The sequence below is a fragment of the Phascolarctos cinereus genome, unplaced genomic scaffold, assembly GCF_003287225.1.
Source record: "Phascolarctos cinereus isolate Bilbo 61053 unplaced genomic scaffold, phaCin_HiC Scaffold_1;HRSCAF=81, whole genome shotgun sequence".
Taxonomy (NCBI): domain Eukaryota; kingdom Metazoa; phylum Chordata; class Mammalia; order Diprotodontia; family Phascolarctidae; genus Phascolarctos; species Phascolarctos cinereus.
Window position 1 is genome coordinate 112,119,639 of NW_027555514.1, and position 22,967 is coordinate 112,142,605.

A 22,967-nucleotide genomic window follows, 5' to 3' on the forward strand; every position below is an offset into this window, starting at 1 on the left:
TTTTCTGTTTTCTTTGATCTTTTTGGGATACAGACCTAGTAGTGGTATTACTGGATCAAAGGATATGTACAGTTTTATAGCCCTTTGGGAATAGTTCCAAATTATTCTCCAGAATGGTTGGACCAGGTCACCATTCTGCCAACAGTGAAAATGCACTAAGTTTCTTGGGACACCCTGTATAAATGTGAGTCGCTGTTACTATTTGTTACTGTTCTTATTAGCAAGATCCAGTCCCTTTCAGCTGACCATGGTATAATGTGACAGGATGATTGCTATATTCTTGGACCAGACAAGTCTATACTTGGAGGTGAGAGAAATGTGATGGGTGAATACAGAGAAGGGACCATTGAGGCTGAGGGGCATTGCAGCCATGTGGAAGGCAGAATGTAGTAGATAAAAGTATTGGATGTGGAGTCAAAAGACCAGAATTTGAATCCTGGTACTGTCACTTCATGACCTAGAGCAAATTCCATTATTCTCTAGGCCTCTTGCCATTATCTTTAAAATGAGGAGATTGGATGACATGATCACTATCCTTTCTTTCAGCTCTGAGTTTATTATCTTTTGATCCCTTGTGTCGTTAGTGGGTGTCTTGAAGTGTACCTGTATTGATCTAGGGTTGTGTCTAATGGGCCTCCCCGAAAGGAGAAATAAATAATGATGAAGCTCTGTTCCAGATCCAGTGCGCAGCCATCCATCTGAATTGTTCTAGCTGAGCTTACTCCAGATTTCCCATCCCCAGGGAGGGTGCTCTCTGGGCATGGAGCATACATAGCTCCCTGGGCAGAGTTCAGACCAACCACCCTTAGACATCAGAGGAGGCTCGTGTCTCAGCTCTTTCATGGATGATCCATGGGTTTTAATTTCCTTCTAATTCCAAGGTGAGGGGATCCAGACAGGAACTTTTTTGTTAGCCATAAATGTTGCTGCCAGGTGCCCTTTCATCTGGACCACACCATCTTGCATCCCCTGCAAGGTTTTCATCTTTATGTCTTCCACTTTCAACACTGGCTTTGTTGACAGTCACAAGGGATGTTAAATTACCTCTTTTTGACCTGTGCACAAAGGGCTCATTCAGGTGGAGTTATTGGTCCACAACAGAGGACTGCTTGATCATTGTTGTTACTATATTAATGATAATTATTCTGGGATAATTATGCTTATTATAAATAGAATGCTCAATAACACATGCTGGTTATAGTAACTATATTCCAAATTACAACGAGTGATTTTATCATGACTGATGATGAAATTGTAGTAAGAAGTAATTTGACTTCAGCGCCAGAAGCTCTGGACTGTGGATAAAGTCAGACAAGTGGGGGGGCAGGGGTCCCAATCTAGATCGACCAGATAGACAGAAAGGTCACACACTTGTGGGAAAGAGGTAGAGGACAAAGGAAGAGTAGAGAGATCATAACCCAGTGGTGACAGATCATGGTCAAGATGTCCTTTTCCCAATTTTATCAGTAAGGGAAATCCAGACTCTAGATAAAAGGCAGAAATAAGAATAACCTTCCTGCTTTGAGAAGCTTGGTATAGTGAGAAACATTCTAAACAAGCTAAACCCAGAACTCTGATTCTGACATTGACTAGCGCTGTGGTCATGAGTAAGTAGCTGAATTTCTCTGCCTTTTAATTTCTTCATCTGTAAAATAACCATGACAGTTACACTACCCACCCCATGTTTCATTGTTAGAAGGATATATTTTTGTAAACCTAATGCACTATAGAAATGTGAGTTGCTGCTATTATTATAGCTCATATATATAATTATTATTATTACTGTAGCTTAGTCAACTTCTCTCTCTGTGCCGTCTGGGGATCCCCTTTGTTGACCCATGGCATGGGCTTCCCTCACAAGAGGTCTTGGAGTGAAGCCCAGGCCCCAAAGAGCTTTGGCTTACTGAGGTTTCTCCCCCATGTTATCCTGAAGCATATGGCTGGTCAGTGGTTCTAGAGCTTCCCTGAAACTCAGAGTAATAATAATAGTGCTGGGACTCTCAAAAGAGCCATGATTCCATCAGCTTCTGGTATAGAAACCTCCTCTGCCATTGAAGATGTAACCAATCCATGACTGGTAGAAATGTCCTGGTGAACTTTTTGAGATGCATAGGGTTAAGGGATTTGCCCAGGGTAATATAAACAATATCAGAGGATTTGAATTTAGATCTTTTTAACCATGAGTCTATAAATATGGTTTTGGGGTTTAGAGTCATCATGGAACCATAACTCTGGAGCTAGAAGAGACCTGGCCATGTTTGTTGGAGGAAGTTCCTACACTAGGAGTTTATTGTTATTGTTCAGTTGTTTTAGTTATGTCTGACTCTTCATGACCTCATTTGGGGTTTCTTGGCAGAGATACAAGAGTGGTTTGCCATGTTCTTCTCCAGCTTATTTTACAGATGAGGAAACTGAGGCAAACAGGGTTAAGTGACTTGCCCAGGGTCACACAGCAAGTGTCTAAGACCAGATTTGAACTCTCCAGGACTGATGTTCTATCCACTGTGCCGCCTACCTGCCCTACACTAGGAGCAGCCTATGCTAATGAACTTTAAGCTATATAATGTCATAGAATGATAATGATGGTGATTTCTAGCATTTACATAGCACTTTAAGGCTTATAAAGTGCTTTACAAATATTCCATTTGATTATAACAACCACTACAGCTAGTAAGTGTGTAGGGCTGGATTTGAACTTGGGTCCTCCAGACTCCTGGTCTATCCATTGAACTATCTAGCTTCCATTTCTTATAAGGTAGATAGTGCAAGAATTATCATCCCCATTTTAGAGCTCCAAACCAATCCAGTCCAATCCAACAAGCATTTATTAAGCACCCACTATAGAGAAGATGATGTTAGACACGAGGCATACAAAATAATCCCCGCCCTCATGAAGCTTACATTCTGCTGTTTGAATACAATATGTAAATAGATAAGTATAGACATGATGCTTCGAGGGAAAGAAAATCAAGAAAGAGAAGACAAGCTATCCTGTAAGCAAAGTTTTGAAGAAAGTTAGGGATTCTGAAAGGCAGAGGTGAGGAGGGTGTGCATTCTAGGCCCGGGGCCACAACTTGTGCTAAGGCATGAAGGAAAGTGGAGATGAAATGCTGCATTCGACAGGAGTTTTCTAGAGTTTACAGATGGGGAAACTGAGGAAGAGTAAGCGATTTGCCCACAGTTCCATAGCTAGTGAGTGTTGGACCTTGCATGTGAATCCATGTTTTCTGACATTACACAAAGAGAAACTTTCCTGGAGAAAGAATAGCCTGGGGGCAGGGGTAGGGGAGGGGCATTTACCGGCCCTTTAAAAATATCAGAGATGGATGTTTTTCATAAAAATCTCTAGCAAAGAGGATTCTACAAGTGATCTCTTTCACTCGTTCTAGTGCGTAACAAATATCCCTGTCAGGAAGTCCATCCTTTTATCTACCTAGAATCCCATACATTGCACCTTAAACCCATTTTCTCCTGTTTCCTCCTGAGTAGAGATGAAGAATGGCCCTGTGATAATCATTTTTACACTGGTAGATTATTTCCAAGCCCTCCTCCAGTTTTCCCTTCTCTGGACTAAATATAGCATATTTCTTTGTCTTTTCTACAAAGCGCAGACTTTTTTAGACATGTTCATATTCATTTTCATAACACCCCTAAGAACGAGAAAAGGAGAGAGATTGTCCTGGCCATTTATCAGAGAAAACAAGCTAGAGACTTGATCAGGCCTACATAGCCAGTGACAAGTCGAGGAATGGAAGGCAGATATTCTGGTTCCCAGGAATTGGGGCACAAGCCATGCCTTGAGCCATTCCTTCTTCAGGCTGCATGGATGCATTAGGACATAAGGCTAGAGGGCTGGGGACTGCAAGGAGCCCTGGGGCAAGTCAAACTAATACCCCAGATTCTCCAAATGACTACTTTAGCAACCTCTCTCTCTCTCTCTCTCTTCCCTCCCAGGCCCCCAAGCTTCTTTGTTCTTTCCAGATCCCCTTCCCTTTTCCTTTCCCTGGGACCCTGGCTGATTCTGTGGTATTTACTTTGACTCCAGTGTTATCTCTAGTACAAGGGAAGTGACCTGGTACTAGACTATTGAGCTTTGTGGTTGCTTTGCTTTATTAAGAGAGCAAAAAGTACAATTAGCCTGAGTCCACGCTGGCTTAGCTAGGAGTCTGCCAGCCAGTGATCCCCTCCTCCCTGGGTTCAAGTGAATCACATGCCCCAAATCAGGGCCCTTCTGCTAATCTTGAAGATCAGAGAAGGGAGAATATGAAGTCCTGGTTTAATCACATAAAACTCAAAAAGCTTCACTCACTGCAACCTGGACAAATTCCACCAACTTTACTGTGCTTCAGGAGATAGAAAGCTGAGTCGGATATAGCCCCTGTCCTAGCAGAGCTTAAAATCTAGTAGGGGAGATAAGGTAGGTACATAAACAAACAGAAGTTAGAACATCATACATGCACAGGAGAGGATCCTCGGATAAAGTTGGAAGGAGCTTCAGGCAAACCCCCTCATTTTACGTATGAGGACTTGGGATCTGAGGAGGTGACTTCCCAAAGATGTTGAAGCTTCAGAGCTGGTGTTTGGACCCAGCTCCTCTGACTCCAGAATCAAAACTCTTTCCATTGTCCCACAATATGGCACAGCCTACCAAAGTGGATCCTGGAAAGGAGAAATTACTTCTGCCTCAGAGTAGGGGATGAGTATCAGGAGGGGTGGTTCAGGGAAGGTATCTGAAAGGCAGTGACATTCTGAGTAGGGCATAAAGTAAGGGTAGGATTTCATGAGGCAGAGTTGGAAGCAATCAAGGCTTGGATTCTAGAAGCAGAAGACAGAATGAGCAAGGACCCAATTGAGCAACCAACAAGCCTTTATTAAGCACCTACAACATGCCAGGCACTATGCTAAGTACTGCAACTAAAAATACAAAGAATGAGACAATCCCTGCTCTCAAAGAGCTTTCATTCTAACAGAGCACATGTATGGGCGTGTACAGAAGAAATATAAAGAGAATAAACACAAATCAAGATAGAATAATTCAATACCAGTTTGTTTGGGAGGCAAGGCATTAGTAGTTAAGAGGATGAGGAAGGGTTTCCTGCAGAAGACAGCTAAGAAGTTCTCAGCAGTAGTTTGGGAAAAATATGAGACGAGGCTGGTTAAGTAAATTTGAGCCAGATCACAGAAGGCCTCAAACACCAGTTTAAGGAGTTTCAGCTTTATTTGGAGAGCAGTAGGGAGCCATTAACAGCTTGTGAGCAGAGATATATTTCAGTCTTTATGAAGATTAATCTGAGAGTGATTTGTAGGAGAATCAGAAAAGGTAGAGACTGGAGGTTGATGATATAATCCATATGAGAGTTAAGGAGGGACAGAAGGAGGTCAGTGGTAATGTAAGAAGAAGAAAAAGATGGATGCAAGAAAAAAATATAATAATGCCCAAGAGTGAATGGAGCCCCTTTGAATTTCTCAGCAGAGACTCCAGAAATCTAGGATTTGGCTGCCCCAGAAGTGCGATCTCTAACCTAGGACTGTTACTTTGGCCCTTACCCTCACCTCTTCTTAAGGGGTCTTAAGGTCTCTCTTAGTTTCCTCTCTCCCCATCAATCTCTTGAACCTTCTTCACATCACCCACCTATAAGGTTATGGGCATTTCTTCTGTGTATTATTACTTGTGCTTTCTCTATAAACAGACAGATCATAGATCACACTAATGGCATTATAAACTTGAGGAATATGGAGGAAATATATGGGGTATTAAATTTTTTTGTCTTGGGGCATGATGGGACTGGGGAGGCAGACGTAAATTTGGGAGGAGTGGTCTCCCAGAGAACTGACACATCTTGGGAGATTGATGGGGCCTGAAATGTCATTTGGGAGGAGCACCAGCTCTCAGTCATCTCCTCAGTCACCTGCTAGAGCAACACGCCTCTTCTTCCCTCCCCTCTATGGATCCCTCCAAGGCCTGTGCATTGGAAGTTAACTTTGATGTTACAAGGAGGAGAATTAGAGCGGTAGTCAGGTAAACACGTCAAAGGCTGTAAATCAGAGGCCGCTGGAGCTCAACAAGCCGGCCTGCTTGCCATCCCCATCCCCAGCCATTGATGGTTCTGGGGGCGGCCTCAGTCTCATGCTAGTACAGCACAGGCCGTGTTCTTGTAGTTATGGCTTATCACAGTCCTTTTATCTTTCTTATTTCAGTTATTTAAATGGACAGCAACATCCCTTTCTGAAGCACCTTGCTGAATGGCATGTTTATCTTATGATATGCCTCCCTGCCCCTGTACACACACACACACACACACACACACACACACACATACCCATCCAGAGATATGAAAGTCCCCTCTTCCTGTGGCAGAGAAAACCTATGGCTTTGTAATCTTTCCCCCCTGAACAGCAGCTTGATAATGAAGCTTCTGCTATCTTTAGTGGAAACAATAACTATATTCAGAATCACTGGATCTGGATTTGAATCTTTGTTCTGCTTCTTAGTATAGGACCCTGAGAAAATCACTTAACCTCTCTTGTCCTTAAATAGCTAGGTAGAATAGTGAATAAAGCACCAGGTTTGTAATCAAGAAGACTCATCTTCTGGAGTTCAAATCCAGCCTGACACTTACTAGCTGTGTGACCCTGAGCAGGTCACTCAACCCTGTTTACCTCAGTTCCTCATTACAAAGAGCAGGACATGACTGAAATGACTTAACAACAAACCCTTATCTCATCTACAAAATGGAATTGTACTAAAATAAAAATCATTAAAACTATAATAATGTAATAACAATAACTAGCATTTACAAAGTCCTTTATGGTTTACAAAGCAGTTTACATGTATTTATCTCATTGAGCCTTTCAACAACCCTAAGAAGTAGATGCTATTATTATCCCCATTTTATAGATGAAGAAACTGAGGCTGACAGAGTTTAAGTGACTTGCCTAGGTTCACACAGCTGAGGAGTATACGGGGAAGAATTTGAACTTAGGTCTTCCTGACTCCAAGACCAATGCCCTAGCCATGTGGCAGCCTAGACTGCAGCTAGATGGTACAGTGGATACCTAGCATCAGGAAGACCTGAGTTCTAATCCAGCTTCAGACAATGAGCAGGTCATTTCACCTTTGTTTGCTTCAGTTTCCTCAACTGTAAAATGAGGGTAATAATAACACCTACATTCCAGGGTTGTTGTGAGGATAAAATAAGGTAATATTTGTAAAGCACTTCACACAGTGCTCACCATGTAGCAGGTACTATATAAATGTGACCTATTATTGTTATTGTTATTATTATTATTATTATTGTGTAAGAGAAGGAATGTCACATGGTATATGAAACACTGGATCTGAAGTCAGAAAACCTTCATTCAAATCCTGGCCCTATTACTCCCTGTTAATCTTTAGACAAGTCACCTCCCAGGAGTGAGTGTTTGGCAGTGAAAAGAGCCCTGTGATTTGGAGTCAGAAGACCTAGATTTGAATTCTGGTGCTGCCAGCTAGCATTACTTCTATGACCTTAGGCATGTAACTTATTTGAGACTCAATTTCCTCATCCGTAAAATGAAGGGATTGAAGAGATGATTCACCTCCAACATTCCATCCCCCACATGGTGCTGTTAGGAGCTTTTGCTTGCTCCCAGGCCTAGAATGCCTCCTCCCCTCTGCTCCTGCCTTCCCTTGGAGACTCAGCTCAAAACCTCCGTTCTATAAGAGGCCTTTCCCATTGGTCACTCTAGTACACACACACACCCCTCTCCCTCCTCTCTAACCTTAGCTCCCATCAACTCTGAATATATCCGTGTACATGCATAATCGTTTTCAAGTTGTCTCCCTCTTTAGAAGGGAGGCTTCTTGGATGCAGGGTCCATAATTCTGCCCTTCTTCGTAGCCTTGGGGCTTAGCACATAATAACATTTAACATCTGTCTACTGAGTGGCTCAGGTTCCTGGAGTGCTAGAGCAGAAGTCAGGGAAACCCAAGTTCAAATCCTGCCTCAGACACTTACTACCTGTGTGATCCTGGGCAAGTCACTTAACCTAGGTTTGTCTCCATTTCCTCCTCCATAAAATCAGAATAACAATAGTACCTGCCTTCCAAGGTAGGGAAGCAGGCATTGAGATAATATATGTAAAACACTTTGCGACCCTTAAATTCTATGTAAGTGCTACCTGTTGTACTAACTTTAGAGATCTATGACTCTATGATTTTTCTCTGGGCCTCAATTTCCTCATTTGTAAAATAAGAAGGATGATCTGGAGCAGGAATCTTCACCTTTTATATCATGGATCCCTTTGGCAGTCTGATGAAGCCTGTGCAGCCCTTCTCAAAGCAATGAAGGAAATGCTACATTTCAGCATTTAGTGAAAATAAAGACTTTTTTTAACCTGGTCCAAGATCATAGTTCCCCTGATATCTATCCATGGATTCCCAAGGATTGCTGATTAAGAAATCCCCCACCTGGATGATTCCCAACATCCTTCTCAGATCCAAATCTTATTCTGGAAGGATGATCTCTCTGAGGCTTCTATCCAGATGATCCTTTGTGGGTTTAAATCAATTCTAAAATATGTGTGGGGTTGGACAGCCTACTTCCAGCACAAGCCTCACTCCTACAGTGCCCTGTTCTTGCCAAAGCCACTTTTAAAATTACTGTGTTCTCTACCCTGAGGGAACCTGCATTCCAAAAGAATATCTTGGACAACATAACCTCCTCCACAGTGGGAGGACCCTTATGTCTTAGATGAACCCTTTGAGAGAATCTTAGGGGACAATTTAGAGACATTCTGATGATAATGAAGTATTATTACTGTGGTAATCTTCATCAGTACATGGACTGAGTCCCAGTATTATGCTATTAAAATAATAATAATCCCTTGGGTTTCCAAAGTACTTTATACTTCTCAAAGTCCTTTTCACCCATATTACCTTATCCTCAGAGTAACCCTGTAAAGTAGGCAGAGTAGGCATTGTCCTCCACATTTTACAAGTGAAGAAACTGAGGCAAGAGAGGTGATTAATTTGTTCAGAGTCAGAAAGCAATAGAGTTAGTACTAGGACCCAGATCTCTTAGCTCCTAGTTCAATGTTCCATCACTATATTATGTTGCCTTTGTGTACAAAAGTCTAGTAAAAGATAGCAACGATCCCTTGGGGTAGCCCCAGACCACCAGGGCTGTGGGAAACAGTTAATTCTAGTGGCAGCTGATGGTACCAGCACATGCACCAATGTGTTTAAAGAAGCCAGAAAATGGGAAGGAAGCTGGTGTTTTTCTGGATCTAACCAGCCTATACTTGGTGGGGAGAGAAAGGATGTAGAGATAGACATTATTATTATTACAATAGCCTCTGATGTGATATCTGCCTAAATCCTTCATGACTGGAAGCCAGAAAATAGGGCAAAGACTTTCAGACAAAATGGGAACATTTTTAAGGGGAGAGGGACAGACTGGGGCTCTGAGTTTAATGACCCTGTTCCATTTGGGTTTGGAGGACTCAGGGTAGACCAAGGGAAACGTTAGGATCACAGATTTAGAGCTAGATGGCCCCTCGGAGGTCAACTAATCCAACTCACTCATTTTACATATAGAAAAGCTGCAGCTCAGAGGAGGTCAAATAGAAAGTAAATGTGAGGAGTGGGATTCAAACCCGGGTCTTTCTTCTTCCAAATCCAAACAACCTCAATAGGAAGGGCATAAGAAGTGGCAGGGAAGAGGTAGGATATGGGAGACTGGGATAGAATGTCAAGGCTAAGAAACAGTGTTTGGTGAAAGAACAGCTGGTGAGGAAGACATTTTGGAATGAGATGGAATAGTAGAGAACCTGAAAAGTTGAGAGAATGCAAAGGTAGTAGACTGAAGAAGAGATCTTCTATCAAGACAAAGAGATGCTTGGAGACAGCTCTGTGGGCAGATGTGTTGTTACTCTTTAGTTGTTTCAATTGAGTCTGACTCTTCATGACCCCATTTGGAGTTTTCTTTGCAAAGACACTAGAACAGTTTGCCCATTTCTGTATCCAGCTGATTTTACAGATGAGAAAACTGAGGCAAACAGGGTTATAAGTGACTTTCCCAGGGTCACATAGCTAGTAAGCATCTGAAGTCTGAATTTGAACTCAGGTTTTCCTGATTCCAGGCCTGGTGCTCTATCCACTGGACCATCTAGCTGCCTTGTAGAAGGTGATGACAAAAGATCAATTCCTTTAGAATTGCCCAAATACATCAGGCTTGTACATGGCTTTGATCCTGAAGATTCAGCATGGGACAGGGTCAGAGTCTGGAAAGATGGCGTGGCTGGGTGACATAAATGGCCCCTACATGCCATATTGCCTTGGAAGAGGTTGCCATTTTACATTTCAATTAAGAGGAGCACAAGGGTCAATCCACAGCACCAGCAGAAGAGAATCTACCCAGCCCAGCCTTTACTACATCAATTATTATTAATGAACTTCCTCTGTGAGCAGCCAACCTTTTTGTATGCAAACTAGGCCTTTATGGGTCTACTGGCAATCAGGGCTCATTAATGGACTCGTCATAAGCCATGGAAGGATATAATGGAAGGTGAGAGGAGAGATGGAGGCTTAAGCATCTCTCCAGAGGATTTGCCTCTCCACCTCTCCTGGACTGCATCCAGCCGAGCCCCTGGGCTCAGGTGCCAGCCAACCACAAGCTTAACAGCTTCCCAGACTCAGCAGGTTCTTTGCTAGGTGATGAGAGGTTCGCCTTTACTTCTCTCTGTTGGAGATTTGCCACCCTCTAGAAATGTGCTTCTCACATTGAAAAGTATTACAGATTGGTGGTGTTGCCTAATTCCCCAAGGTTGGGGTTAGAATTCCTGATGACCTTGAACTATACGCCTCAGTTTCTCTTCTGGGAAATATGGTGGGATCCTGTGGGCCATCCAGAGAACTCTTAGAAGGCAGCTTCACATCTTTGGTGCTTTTATGACAAAAAGATCTAGATAAATGAATTTCTAACTGCCCACAAGACATCTCCATTTGGATATCTCACTAGCCCTTCAAACTCTGCATGTCCCAGACCGAAGGTATTGTCTTTTCTCATAGATCTGTTTCTCCTTCTGTTTTCACCAGTGCCCATATCATTCATTCCCTCTCCTATATTCAGAAGCCTAGTATCTTCCTGACTTGTCTCTCACTTTTCGTATTCTATTGTCTACTATGTCTTGTTGTTTCCATCTGCACAAAAGTCTCCCTACATTCTCTCTACAACCTTCTTCTTCCTCCCATCCTTTTTCCCAGGTGGCCCCCACTGCCATCTTTCTCCTATAAATCTCATTACCTTTTAAACTTCTCTTATCATAGAATCACAGAGTTAGGGTCGGGAAGGGGCCTTCAAAGACATAGATGAAGAAACAGAGACTCAGTGAGATTAAGTGATATGGAAAGTAAGTGGCAGAGCTAGAAGGTGAGCTGGATCCTCTGACCCCAAATCTAGTGGTCTGCACAATGTTGCCTCCCAAAGGCAGGATTTCTTTCCCTTCCCAATATCTCTGCTCCTAGGTAAAACCACACATTCATGATGTCATATGGAAGAGACCAGACTTGTTCCATTTGCCCTCAGGGGCCAAACAAAGACCAATGCAAAATAGATAAGGAGAGGCAAATTGAGATTTAATATAAGGAGAGGTTTCCTAATTGCTGGAGCTATCCAAAAGGGAATGGACTGCCTTGGAAGATCTTGGGGTCTTCTCCATTTGAGGTCTTTGTGCAGGGATCGAGGACAACTTGAAGCATACATTGTACAGTGTCCTCATTCAGGAATGACCTTTGAGCATCCTTACAACTCTGAAATTCTGTGATTTTGATTTCAACCTGTCCTCTTTGCCTTTTCCTTCATAAAGTTCCTTCCTTCTTTTCTTCCTTCCTCCCTCCCTTCTGTCTTTCCTTTCTTTTTTCTTTCTCTTTTGTTTTCTCTCTTTCTCTCCTTCCTTCTTTCCTTCCCTCTTTTCCTCCTATCCTTCCTTCTCTCTCTTTCTCATTACCTCAAATTCAATATGTCCAATTTGCATCAAATTTGCATATAAAATTTGCTCTATGACCTGATTCTTCCATTTCTGTTAGTATTTCCATCATTTCCTCAGTCAACCATGCTCAAAACCTGATAGTCATCACTGACTCCTTCCTTACTCCCTTCTACCCCGACGTACACAGCAATCAGATGCCAAGTTCTTTTTAGCTCTTTCTCTTTTCGTTTTCACTGCCCTTTCTCTCGTTCAGGCCCTCATTAGCTTTTCCTAAACTACTGAAATAGCCTTCTACCTGTCTTTGCCACCTCCAGGCTTTCCCTGCACCTGCAATCCATTCTCCATACTGCTGACAGATTAACCTTCTTCTTAATACACAGCTATGATCATCACGCTCCATGGCTCAGAACCCTTCAATGGCTCTCCATTGCCTACTAAAGTCAGTAAAAGATAGACTGGCATCCAAAGTATCCCCACAAAGTGGTCCCAATCTACTATTCAAGCCCTCTTTCTCCTTCAGGTACTTTATTCTGAAGCCAAATTGGAATTCTCTCCTTTCTGTTTTTATCCCAGCTGTCCCCTATGCCCTCTCTCTCTATTATCTCCAATCTATTGAAATCCTACCTGTCCTTCAAGACCCAGCTCAAATGTCACCTCTTCCAAGAAGCTGTCCCTGGTCACTTATACATGCCTCAAGCAAAGTAATCCCCTATTCCTATGAACTGTTATAGTAAACATGGTGACTAGTGATGGAGTGGGGATGAGGGAGCCGTGGGGCAGGGACAATGGGCAAGATATGCAATGGCTCAGAATGGATATACTCCCATGTTTTTCAATAACTCAGGTGCCATAGATGGGCTGCTAGAATGAGAGAGAGAGAGAGAGAGAGAGAGAGCGAGAGAGAGAGAGAGCGAGCGCCAGCCACTTACAACTGGAATGTTGGGGCTGAGGCCTTGTATCTAATCAACCCCCCCTTTCTCTTTTCCTGCTGGCCTTTCCAGCTCCTGTGGCTCCTCTTTATCTCATCCTCGGATAATGGCATGTGCAGCCTGGAGGGATCAGACGTCTCGGAGGGGAGATTAGTTTAATGGAACTGTGGATCTCCCCCTTCAGCAAGCCTGCTCTGCTTGTCGGCTTGCAGATAGATCTCTCAGTTGGTGCACTTGTTCCTGTATGTTCGTGTTCTTTCTGTCTCCCCCTCCTCCCCTCCCCTCTCCCTTCCTCTTCTTCCCTTCCCTCCCCTCCACTCTCCTCCCTTTCCTCTCTTTTCCTCTCCTCTCCTTCCCTTTCTTTCCCTTCCTTTCTCTTCCTCCCTCTTCTCCTCCCTCCCTTTCTCCATCTCCTTCTTTCCACTATATCTCCTTTTTCTCCTTCTCCTATGCCTGGAAAAGCCAGGGAGGGATGAGAGTTGATGTATAAGGGACCCAACCACAGCCCTAGTTCTTGGGAAGTATTATATTCTGGGCTGAGTCAGTTGATTTAAGGAAGGGGATCTTAACCTGAGATCTTTTTAAAAAATTTTTTTGTTCATTTTTATATGTTGATAACTGTATTTCAGCACAATTGGTTTCCTTTGTCAGTCAATCAATAAACATATTTTAGGTACCTAGTATGTGCCAGGCCCTATGCTAAGTGCTACAGATAACAAAGAAAGGTAAAAGGTAGTCCCCGTTCTGTAGGAGCTTACAGTCGAATGGGGAAGACAACATGCAATAATTACGTACAAATAAGCCATGTGCAGTATAAATTGGCAATAATCCAGAGAGGGAGGGCACTAAAATTAAGAAGGATCAGGACAGTCTTCCTGTAGAAGGTGAAAGTGTAGCTGGGACTTGTAGAAATCCTTTCTATTTTATGCATTAAAAATATGATTCTGAGAAGGGGTCTGTAGGTTTAGCCAGACTGCCAAAGGGGACCAAGCCACAAAAAAAAAAAAAAAGATTAAGAACTCTTACTTTGGGTTCACTTTATAGAGAGGGAGGTACAGTCATCACAAATAAAATGTGACTGTTCCAGACACCATTCCTGACCTTTTACCTCTGCCATCCTTCCACAATTGACTTTCTTCCTGACCTGCCCTTTTGATGGGAAGTGGAGAACAGCCAGGAGCTAGTGGTGGGTCTACGGGGAAATGATAATCCCTCCCTCTGGTCTGCATACCTCTCAAGTGCCTGAGCATCCTTAGGGACAAGACCCTATGTAAATAATTCTAGGTCTCTTAGGATTTTGATCACTAATATGCCCAGGAGTCATCATTCTTGGTGTGCCTAGTACAGAGCCCTGAAGGGTGGTAGTCTAGGGGACAGGAAAAAAATGTCACGGTGTGATTTATGCCCCTCAGATGTTATTCCAGCAAAGTTATTAAAAATCCTCTCTCCTTCCAAAGCACCTTTTCCTCCCCTGAGAAAAGAGTATTAGACACATACACATGCTCAGCATAGCCCCAGGAATACCAATTCATTTTTCCAACAAGGACTCTGAAATACAGTGAACAGAGCCGTTTTGGCCCCTGAAACCAAACAAGGAACCCTAAAGTCCTCAGTTCACCCTTTATGCACTTGGCCAGGGCTTCATAAAGCACTGAACACCACACATGATCTTTTTCCATCCATCCCTACAAACATATCTTGTTCCCATTATCCCCACTGTCCTCACACCAAGTATGTAGGGAGATATGTGTGTATAGTACTATGTATCTATCTATCTATCTATCTATCTATCTATCTATCTATCTATCTATCTATCTATCTATCTATCTATCTGTGTGTGTGTGCATGTGTATTATGTAAGTATAGGTATATATATGTGTGTATATAAATATATATGTGTGTATACACACACACACACACACACACACACACACATATACATATATCCATCCACAAAGGCAGAAAATATAGTGAAATGAGTACCTTTTCTGGAATCAAAGAACCTGGGTTGAAATCCTGACTCTACTATTTGCTATCGGAGTGACCCGGGCCAAGTCAGTTAATATATTCTTTGGGATTCAGTTCCTCATCTGAAATGAGGGGGTTGAACCAAATAGCCTCTTTGAAGGCTAAAGTTCTGATCCTCTGATCCCAATATATGCATTCCCTCTTCAATCTCAATCTCTCTCTCTCTCTCTCTCTCTCTCTCTCTCTCTCTCTCTCTCTCTCTCTCTCTCTCTCACTCTCTCTGTCTCTCTGTCACTATCTCTGTATGTCTCTATTTCTATGTGTGTCTCTGTCTTTGTCTGTCTCTCTGTCTATCTTTCTGTGCCTCTCTGTGTCTCTCTTTCTTTCTGCGAATTAATGGTCAGGTGGATGGATGGATGTTTACCTGGACCCCAATTCCTCATCTGTTAAAGAAAGGGGACAAGATAATTTCCTTGCCTTTTGATGTCAAGGCTCTAGCAGGACCACAGCAGAGACAGGGAGTGCTGGGGGGAAGGGAGGAAGGGACTAAATCTGGAGACATTCCCTTCATGTTTAACTTTGCTTCCTCACCTGACCTTAGCTTTCTCTGCTCTCAGGATTGCCCTCAGCTGCTGCAAGTGGACAAGATCCTGGTGCCAGTGGAGGTGATCAAGCCCATTACCCTAAAGGCCAAGAACCTGCCCCAGCCGCAGTCAGGTCAGCGGGGCTACGAGTGCATCCTCAATATCCAAGGCACTGAACAACGAGTCCCTGCCCTGCGCTTCAACAGCTCCAGTGTGCAGTGCCAAAACACCTCTGTGAGTGCCACACCATCCTCCTGTCCCTCCCTGACCCCAAGCCCAGAGCCACCTTTCCACTATCTTCTTCTATCCACCTTCTCTGGAGTCAAGCCAGCTCCTCCCAAACACCAAGAATTTAGGGGTGCCTCCTGGAAAGATTTCAAAACAGGCTCCTTTCTTCTTCATGGCACCATTCAGAGAGAGAGAGAGAGAGAGAGAGAGAGAGAGAGAGAGAGAGAGAGAGAGAGAAGGAAACATGGCTCTGTTCAAAACAATGTTTGTTGTTAATGACAAGGACAGTCTAAATGGGGGGGGGGCTATGTGACGAGGCAGAAGGAGAACGGAAGCCAACCCTAGGATTGATCGCCAGGACCACAGAGCCCTATAAATGTACAAATGATTTTACTATAACCATGACTGGACTCCCAGGAGAACCATTGTCATTCTCTTCACCATACCAAGAATGTGGAGGCCATTGCTGGCACCTTCCTGAAGCTCATAATTTCTCTTACCCAATCACCCGGATGGGCAAGAAGATACTTTTAAGGAAGCCAGGGTTGACAGCAGGAATCCCATGCAGAATACCTTACTAGAGCCCCACACAAATCAGAAAGAACATTTTCCCAAAGCCATAGATTGTGTCCCTAAGTTGGGTCAGTCCTCTGCCTCCCTTCAACACAAGGAGCAGCAGGTAGAAGACCCTGGTCCAATGAGCATTCTCAGAAGTAAAATGAACCAGGGAACCATAGGCAAAGAGGCAGTGACGCGGCGCAGTAGGTAGAATGCTGGTGTTGTTCAGTCATGTCTGACTCTTTGTGACCCCATTTGGGGTTTTCTTGGCAGAGATCCTGGAGTGGTTTGCCATTTACTTCTCCAGCTCATTTAACAGATGAGGAAACTGAAGCAAACAGGGTTGAAAGACTTGCCCAGGGTTACACAGCTACTAAGTGCCTAAGGCCAGATTTGAACTCAGGAGGATGAATCTTCCTGATTCCAAGCCCACTGCTCTATTCACTGCACCACCTAGCTGCCCACAGTCAGAATGACCTCAGTTCAAATTGAACCTCAGACACTTCCCGGCTGTATCACCCTGAGCAACTCACTTAACTGCTGTCTACCTCAGTTTTTTAACTGTAAAATGGGGTAATATTAACACCTATCTCCTAGGGTTCTTGTGAGGATAAAAATTAGCTAATATCTTTATAATTCTTTGCAATCCTAAAAGTAAAAATCATAAAAGTATAAATGCTAGCTGTTATTATTTAGAATCATTTAGTCTCATCCCCTCATTTGACATATAAAGAAACTGGGACCCAGGGAGGTGACTTACCCAAGGTCACACATACCATATGTAATGTAGGTTGAGATAATCATAATGGAGCATTTCATTTGGGTTCTGAGGATTTGGATTCCATTCCTGGTGACTGACTATCTTTGTAAACATGGGCAAGTCTAAAACTTAGCTTCCCAGACCTCAGTTTCCTTATCTGTAAAATGAAGGGTTTAGAGGACCATTTATGGAGTCCTGAAAAAGAGGTGATGGATCTCAAGATTCATAATGAAATACACATTTTTTGGACTTGACCAATGCAAAAATAAGGTTTTCTTTTTTTAATTTATTTTATTAATTTGTTTTGATTTATCAACAATCTCTTCCATATGCTTTTGAGTTGAAAATATTTCTCCCCCTTCCTCTCCCCCACCCTTCCCAAGACGGCGCACAATCTGATATAGGCTTTACATTTACATACCCATGAAACATATTTTCACATTAGTGAAGTTGTAAGTAAAAATTAAAACCAATAGGAGGAACCATCAGAAAGATGAAACTAAACTCAACAGAAAGTAAAAATAAGTGATAGCGATTTGACTTCCATAGTTCTTTCTTTGGATGTGGACAGAAAAAAATGGGGTTTTCTTGACTATGCATATTTGTTACGGAATTTTGTTATTTTTTTTTTACCCAATTTGGAGGCAGGAAAGAAAATAAATGCTTATTAGTTGGGAAAAGTAATATTAAATTTTAAAACTAAAATAAAATGAAGATGTTTAACTAGGTGGCCTTGTAAGTCCCTTCTAGTTTGAGATCAATACCCCTAATGACTTGTTTTAGATTTAGATCCCTTATTTGTGAAATGATAGGGTAGGGGAATGAACAAAATGACCTCACCATCCATTGCAGCTCCAAATCTCAGGACATATCTGACCTACTCATTCTACCTGCATCATAGGATTGTTGCTAAGAAAGCACTTTATAAATCTTCAAGAGTTGTATAAATGTGTGTAATTACTATTACTATTATTGTTATTGTCATGGCGGTAACCAGAAGGGCCAACGCATTCATCCACCTGCCTTTCTGTGTGGTTATCTCCTAGACTTCTGTCTCCTGACTGCATTAGGCACCCCTTACTTAGCTATTTATGTATCCACCCCCCATCTATCTTGTTTCCTTCGAGCCTAGCTTTTGACCTTCTTATCTGTGGACAAACCTCACAATCTCTCCATTTCTCCTCCTGTGTTTCCTTCCATCATATAGCACGGAGTGCTCAAGGAGAGAAAGATGTTAGACACATCCTTTCCCCCATCTGTCACCAGCTATCTGATTGGTAGGATCACAGTAGGCTTGGGGTGTTAAGAATGGCTTGGAATTTGTTAGATGATAGAGATCATAGAAACATCACGAGCTATCGATGGGAAGCGGTCAAAGAAAGAAGCTGAGGCACAGCCAGGGAAACGGACACAGGATCATGTGGCATTGTAGGGTTCAAAGGCAAGAAATGACCCCACAAATTGTGGATGATGGACACAAGCCGATGAACAGATTTCTATGGCTCTCTGTCTACTCCTCACCCAGAGTGCTTGCTGGCTAAATCTATCACCCTGCAGAAACTTTGAAAACAAAGAGGATATTAAACACTCCATATTTCTTCTTAAATCCTGAGGGCCAGTGGTAGAGGTTTGGCTAAGAACTGTCTCCCCAGCCGTAAAATCCCATGTGGGGAGAAAAACGCCTAGAGGACATTCAGCTTTCAAGACTGCTGAGCATGGATCCTTAGTCTCTCAGGGGACTAAACCGCTAAGATTAATCTCTCTAAACACTATCAAAGGCTCAAGGCTGAAAACTTGGCCAGAGTAGAAGGCCTGAGTTCTGATGTCAGCCCCTCTATCAGGTGTTCTTCAGATAGGAAAAGATCTCTCCTGGCCCACTGTTAGAAATAACAATAATGATTAAGATGTTTAAAACACTTATAGATCATATAGGCAATTTCATTTGATCATTGTACCACCCCTAGAAGGTTTTATTATTCTTCCCATTTTACAGATGAAGAAACTAAAAGATAATATAACATACTCAAGGTCCCATGGCTCATAAGTGACTGAGGCAGGATTTGAGCCCACATTTTCCTGATTCCAAAGTCTATCACACTCGCCAATATGCTACTTTACATCCCTTTCACGTGTGTTCTTAGTTGACCTAACTCTCATGAAGATGAGACATTAACTATTCCAGAAGCTACTAGTATAATAATACTATGATTCTTGTTAAGTGACTTAGTCCCAAAGACTTGGATTATTTGCATCTTCTAAGAAGGCTGACAATAGTGGTGTGAGAGTAAATGCTTAAGAGTCAGCTTTCCAGGAAAAAAAATGTACATAGGGTGCACTTTTAAATTTAATCTGCATTGTTAACATTTTATCCATCATTTTCTTAAGCCTAGATAATTAAGAAAACAATAAATCAAGCCCTGATGTGCAGCTTTTGCTGATTTCCGAGGTGCAAGTGCTCACACTTAAAATTTAACAATCAGCAAGAGCCTGGTATAAGCTGAGTACAGCATTTGGAAAATATAGGGGAAGGAACTTCCCTATGTTTCACAAATGCCCCTGGTATTTAAAACCTTGCAGATTAGTTGAATAGTGAGAAGAATAGTGGCACGGAGGGCAACAGAACTGGATTATGGATTCTCAGCCCCCAGCTAGTTGTGTGATCTTGGACAAATCATTTCATTTCTCTGGACTTCTGCTTATTCATCTATAAAATGAGAGTATTTGCTGAGGTGATCACCAAAGTCTCTTCCACCTCAAATTCTTCAAATGAGCCCTCCAGTTACCACTAAGGAAATTGTCCTAATGTGGCAGCAAGATAGCGTACAAATAACAACAGTAATAATGAGTCATACAAGAGTTAAGACTTGTCATTTGCCATGATTTCCTCAGCAGGCTTGGGTTTGCCCAGGTGTGCACAGGCGCTGCAGGCCTGTTATCCACAGGCTGAGAAAGAATACAGCTGTGGCCCCCATCGGCACATCTGTGTGGCCATTTTTGCTTTCTGGAGATCCAAGAGCTGTGTGTAACAAACATTCCACATGGAGGAACTTTGCATCTGGAGGATAGATGCTATGACATAATGCAGGATTCTTTTCCTGCTCACAGACAGAGAATCAGTCAAGAAGTCAAGAGAATTAGCATTTATGAAATGCCTGTTTGGGGCGAGGCACGGGTGCTGAGCTCTCCAGATACAAAGAAAGGAAAAGGCAGTCCCTGCTCCCAAAAAGTTCAGTCTAATAGAAGAGACAACATCTGTCCTGATGAGTTATGGATTCTAAGGTGTGGGAGGACAGTTAATAGTGATACTGACATTTGTTGGTTGTTTTAAGTTTTACAAAGCACTTTACATACATTATTGCATTTGCTATTCACAACAATCCTAGGAATTTAAAAATAATATCCCCAATTTTACAGATAGGGAAACAGAAGTTCTTAACTTAGATTAAGTTTCTCACCTATGGTTACACAGCCAGGCCTCACCAGCATTCAGGTCTTGCACTCCCTACCTTCACCATACCATATAATGTTGATACATGCTGTAGTCACAACCAAATTTCTTTCTTTCTCAGAACCTCTGTTTGCCCACAGGTAGAAGGGGAGTGGGTAATGTGGTCACTTCCCTACCCTTTGGGGACACAGTACTGGAGACGGTGCCTTTGTGACATGTTCTGTGGTCCTGAGAATTGAACAGATGGCAACTGTTTCTCAGATTTTAGAATTTACTCTCCTGACTTGAAGTACATTTTATAAAGGAGCTTAGAGCTTTTTTTTGAGGGGGAACGCTGGGAGGTGGAGAAGTGAAGAGACTGAGGGGAGAAGTCAAAGGGGAAAGAAGGGGAGGGACTCAAGTAGCAGAGGTGCTCCCCCTGTCTCAAAAAATGGGAAAACTCTGATCTAGGCTTTTCCCACCTAAGGTCATACATAGATTAAGCCACGCAGGAGCCCAATCCTGGAGCACCTGACCTTGATTGAGATGCTTAACCTCCTTGTTCCTGAGATCTCAGGGGAGCTGTAACAGCCTCCTTGGCCTTGGGGGGGTTGTTCAATTAACTGTCCGATGATTGCAAAGAGCTATATAAATGCTAAGTGGTCTATAAAGGATGAGGGGAGGGGAGTGGAGATTGAAGGCAGGGTTAGAAGGTGAGGGGCCTTCCAGCTACTAGGCTGTGATGTTAAAGAGATCCTGTACCCTGAGTGAGGGAGGCAGCCATGGGACTGGGACATCCACAGAAGAAGGAAAATGTTCCGAAGGAAAATAACTTCCCTGGAGAATTTGCTGCGGCCCTTGGGGTTAATGAACTTATCTCAGTGTATTTTTACATTTATTGCCCCCAAATGAGGAGGAGGAAGAATTCTTTTCGTGTTTCTTGTTCCTTGAAAGGGATATCTATCTATTTATCTGTCTAACTATATGTGTGTATATGTGTGTGTGTGTATGTGTATACATATATATACCCACACATATATACATATACACACATACACACACACACACATATATTTATATAATTATATGTGTGTATATATCAATATACACATTTTTATTGTTGTTCAGTCATTTTTCAGTCACGTCCAACTCTTTGTGACTCTATTTGGGGTTTTCTTGTCAAAGATACTAAAGTAGTTTACCGTTTCCTCCTCCAGCTCATTTTACAAGTGAGGAGACTGAGATAAACAGGGTTAAGTGACTTGCTCAGGGTCACATAGCTAATAAGTGTCTGAGGCTGGATTTGAACTCAGGAAGATGAATCTTCCTGACTCCAGGCCTAGAACTCTATCCACTGTGCTACCTAGCTGCCCCTAGATACATACATACATACATACATACATACATACATACATAATGTATATGTACATATATAATGAGAGCTATAGATATAAATGTATTGCTGTATATGCACACGTATTCATGTGTATGTATTGTATGTGACTATACAATAGCAATTCATATTTATATGAATATTTATGTGCTCTTTAACCTCTCTAAAGCATTGTCTTCACAACAGCTCTGAAGTAAAAAGCATGAATATTGTTATATACACTTTGCAGATGAGAAAGCTAAGTCCCAGAGAGTTAAATTACTTGTCCAAGATCACACAGCAGTAACTATCAGAGCTAAGATTGAAACTCACATGTCTTGACTCACAGTCCTGCACTTACACACCCTCCCATACTATGCTGTTTTGCTTGTATATTAGTGTCTATGAGTTTGCCTACAAACAATCACAGAGTCACATTCCCTTCTGCCTTCCTTAGTATATGTACCAATTGACAAAGGAGCTCTGTTTCTTCCTGCCCAATCTGCTATTGGCCATGGCAATGCCTCCACTCCGTCGAGTTCACACCCTGGAATGAGTGGTGGATCTCCAGGCTTGATTTTGCCACCAATGCAATGAGTGCCCTAGACAAGTGGTGTCAAAATCAGTAGAAACTGGAGCCACTAAATGGTACATAAAGATCCCTGTGGGCTGTATGATGACTCAGAAAACTGCATTTTAACATTATCAATGAATATTCTGTTGTACTTTTACTTGTGTTGTTAAATATTTCCCACTGACACTTTAATCTGGTTCAGGTGCACTTGGGAGTTGACTGCCTCTGTCCTAGACTCTTCCCATAATCAGAGCAGCCTTTCAAGCTGTGGCCAAGCAGATTCATCTTGAGCCAAAGCCAGGCCAGCCCATCCCAGCTAAGCACTAATCTGGAACAGTAGGAAGGAGTAAGCTGTAGGTGTAGCCAGAATTTGAAATGGGAGAAAATAACACCTCCACCAACCCCCACCTCCCTCGTATGATCTTAAGAGAAGGATGAAATCAAGAACTTTTAACTCATTTTCTGACCTTTGGTATTCTATCATGTGAAGGTTATTACTAATTGGTGCTGAAACATATCAGTAGCTGATGAGCTCTGTGGGTTAGACCAGGTACACAACACCTTGCAAACAGCAAGTGCTCAATAAATGTTTACTGA

The 22,967-nt window shown here is 42.5% G+C and overlaps 1 protein-coding gene across 1 annotated transcript in view; it reads left to right on the forward strand.

Annotated features, from left to right (window-relative positions):
• PLXNA4 (plexin A4) overlaps positions 1–22,967 on the forward strand; it is a 677,812-nt gene that overhangs the window by 538,711 nt on the left and 116,134 nt on the right. The window contains 1 exon segment of the mRNA XM_021002332.2: positions 15,485–15,685. Coding sequence (XP_020857991.1) covers positions 15,485–15,685 — 201 coding nt within the window.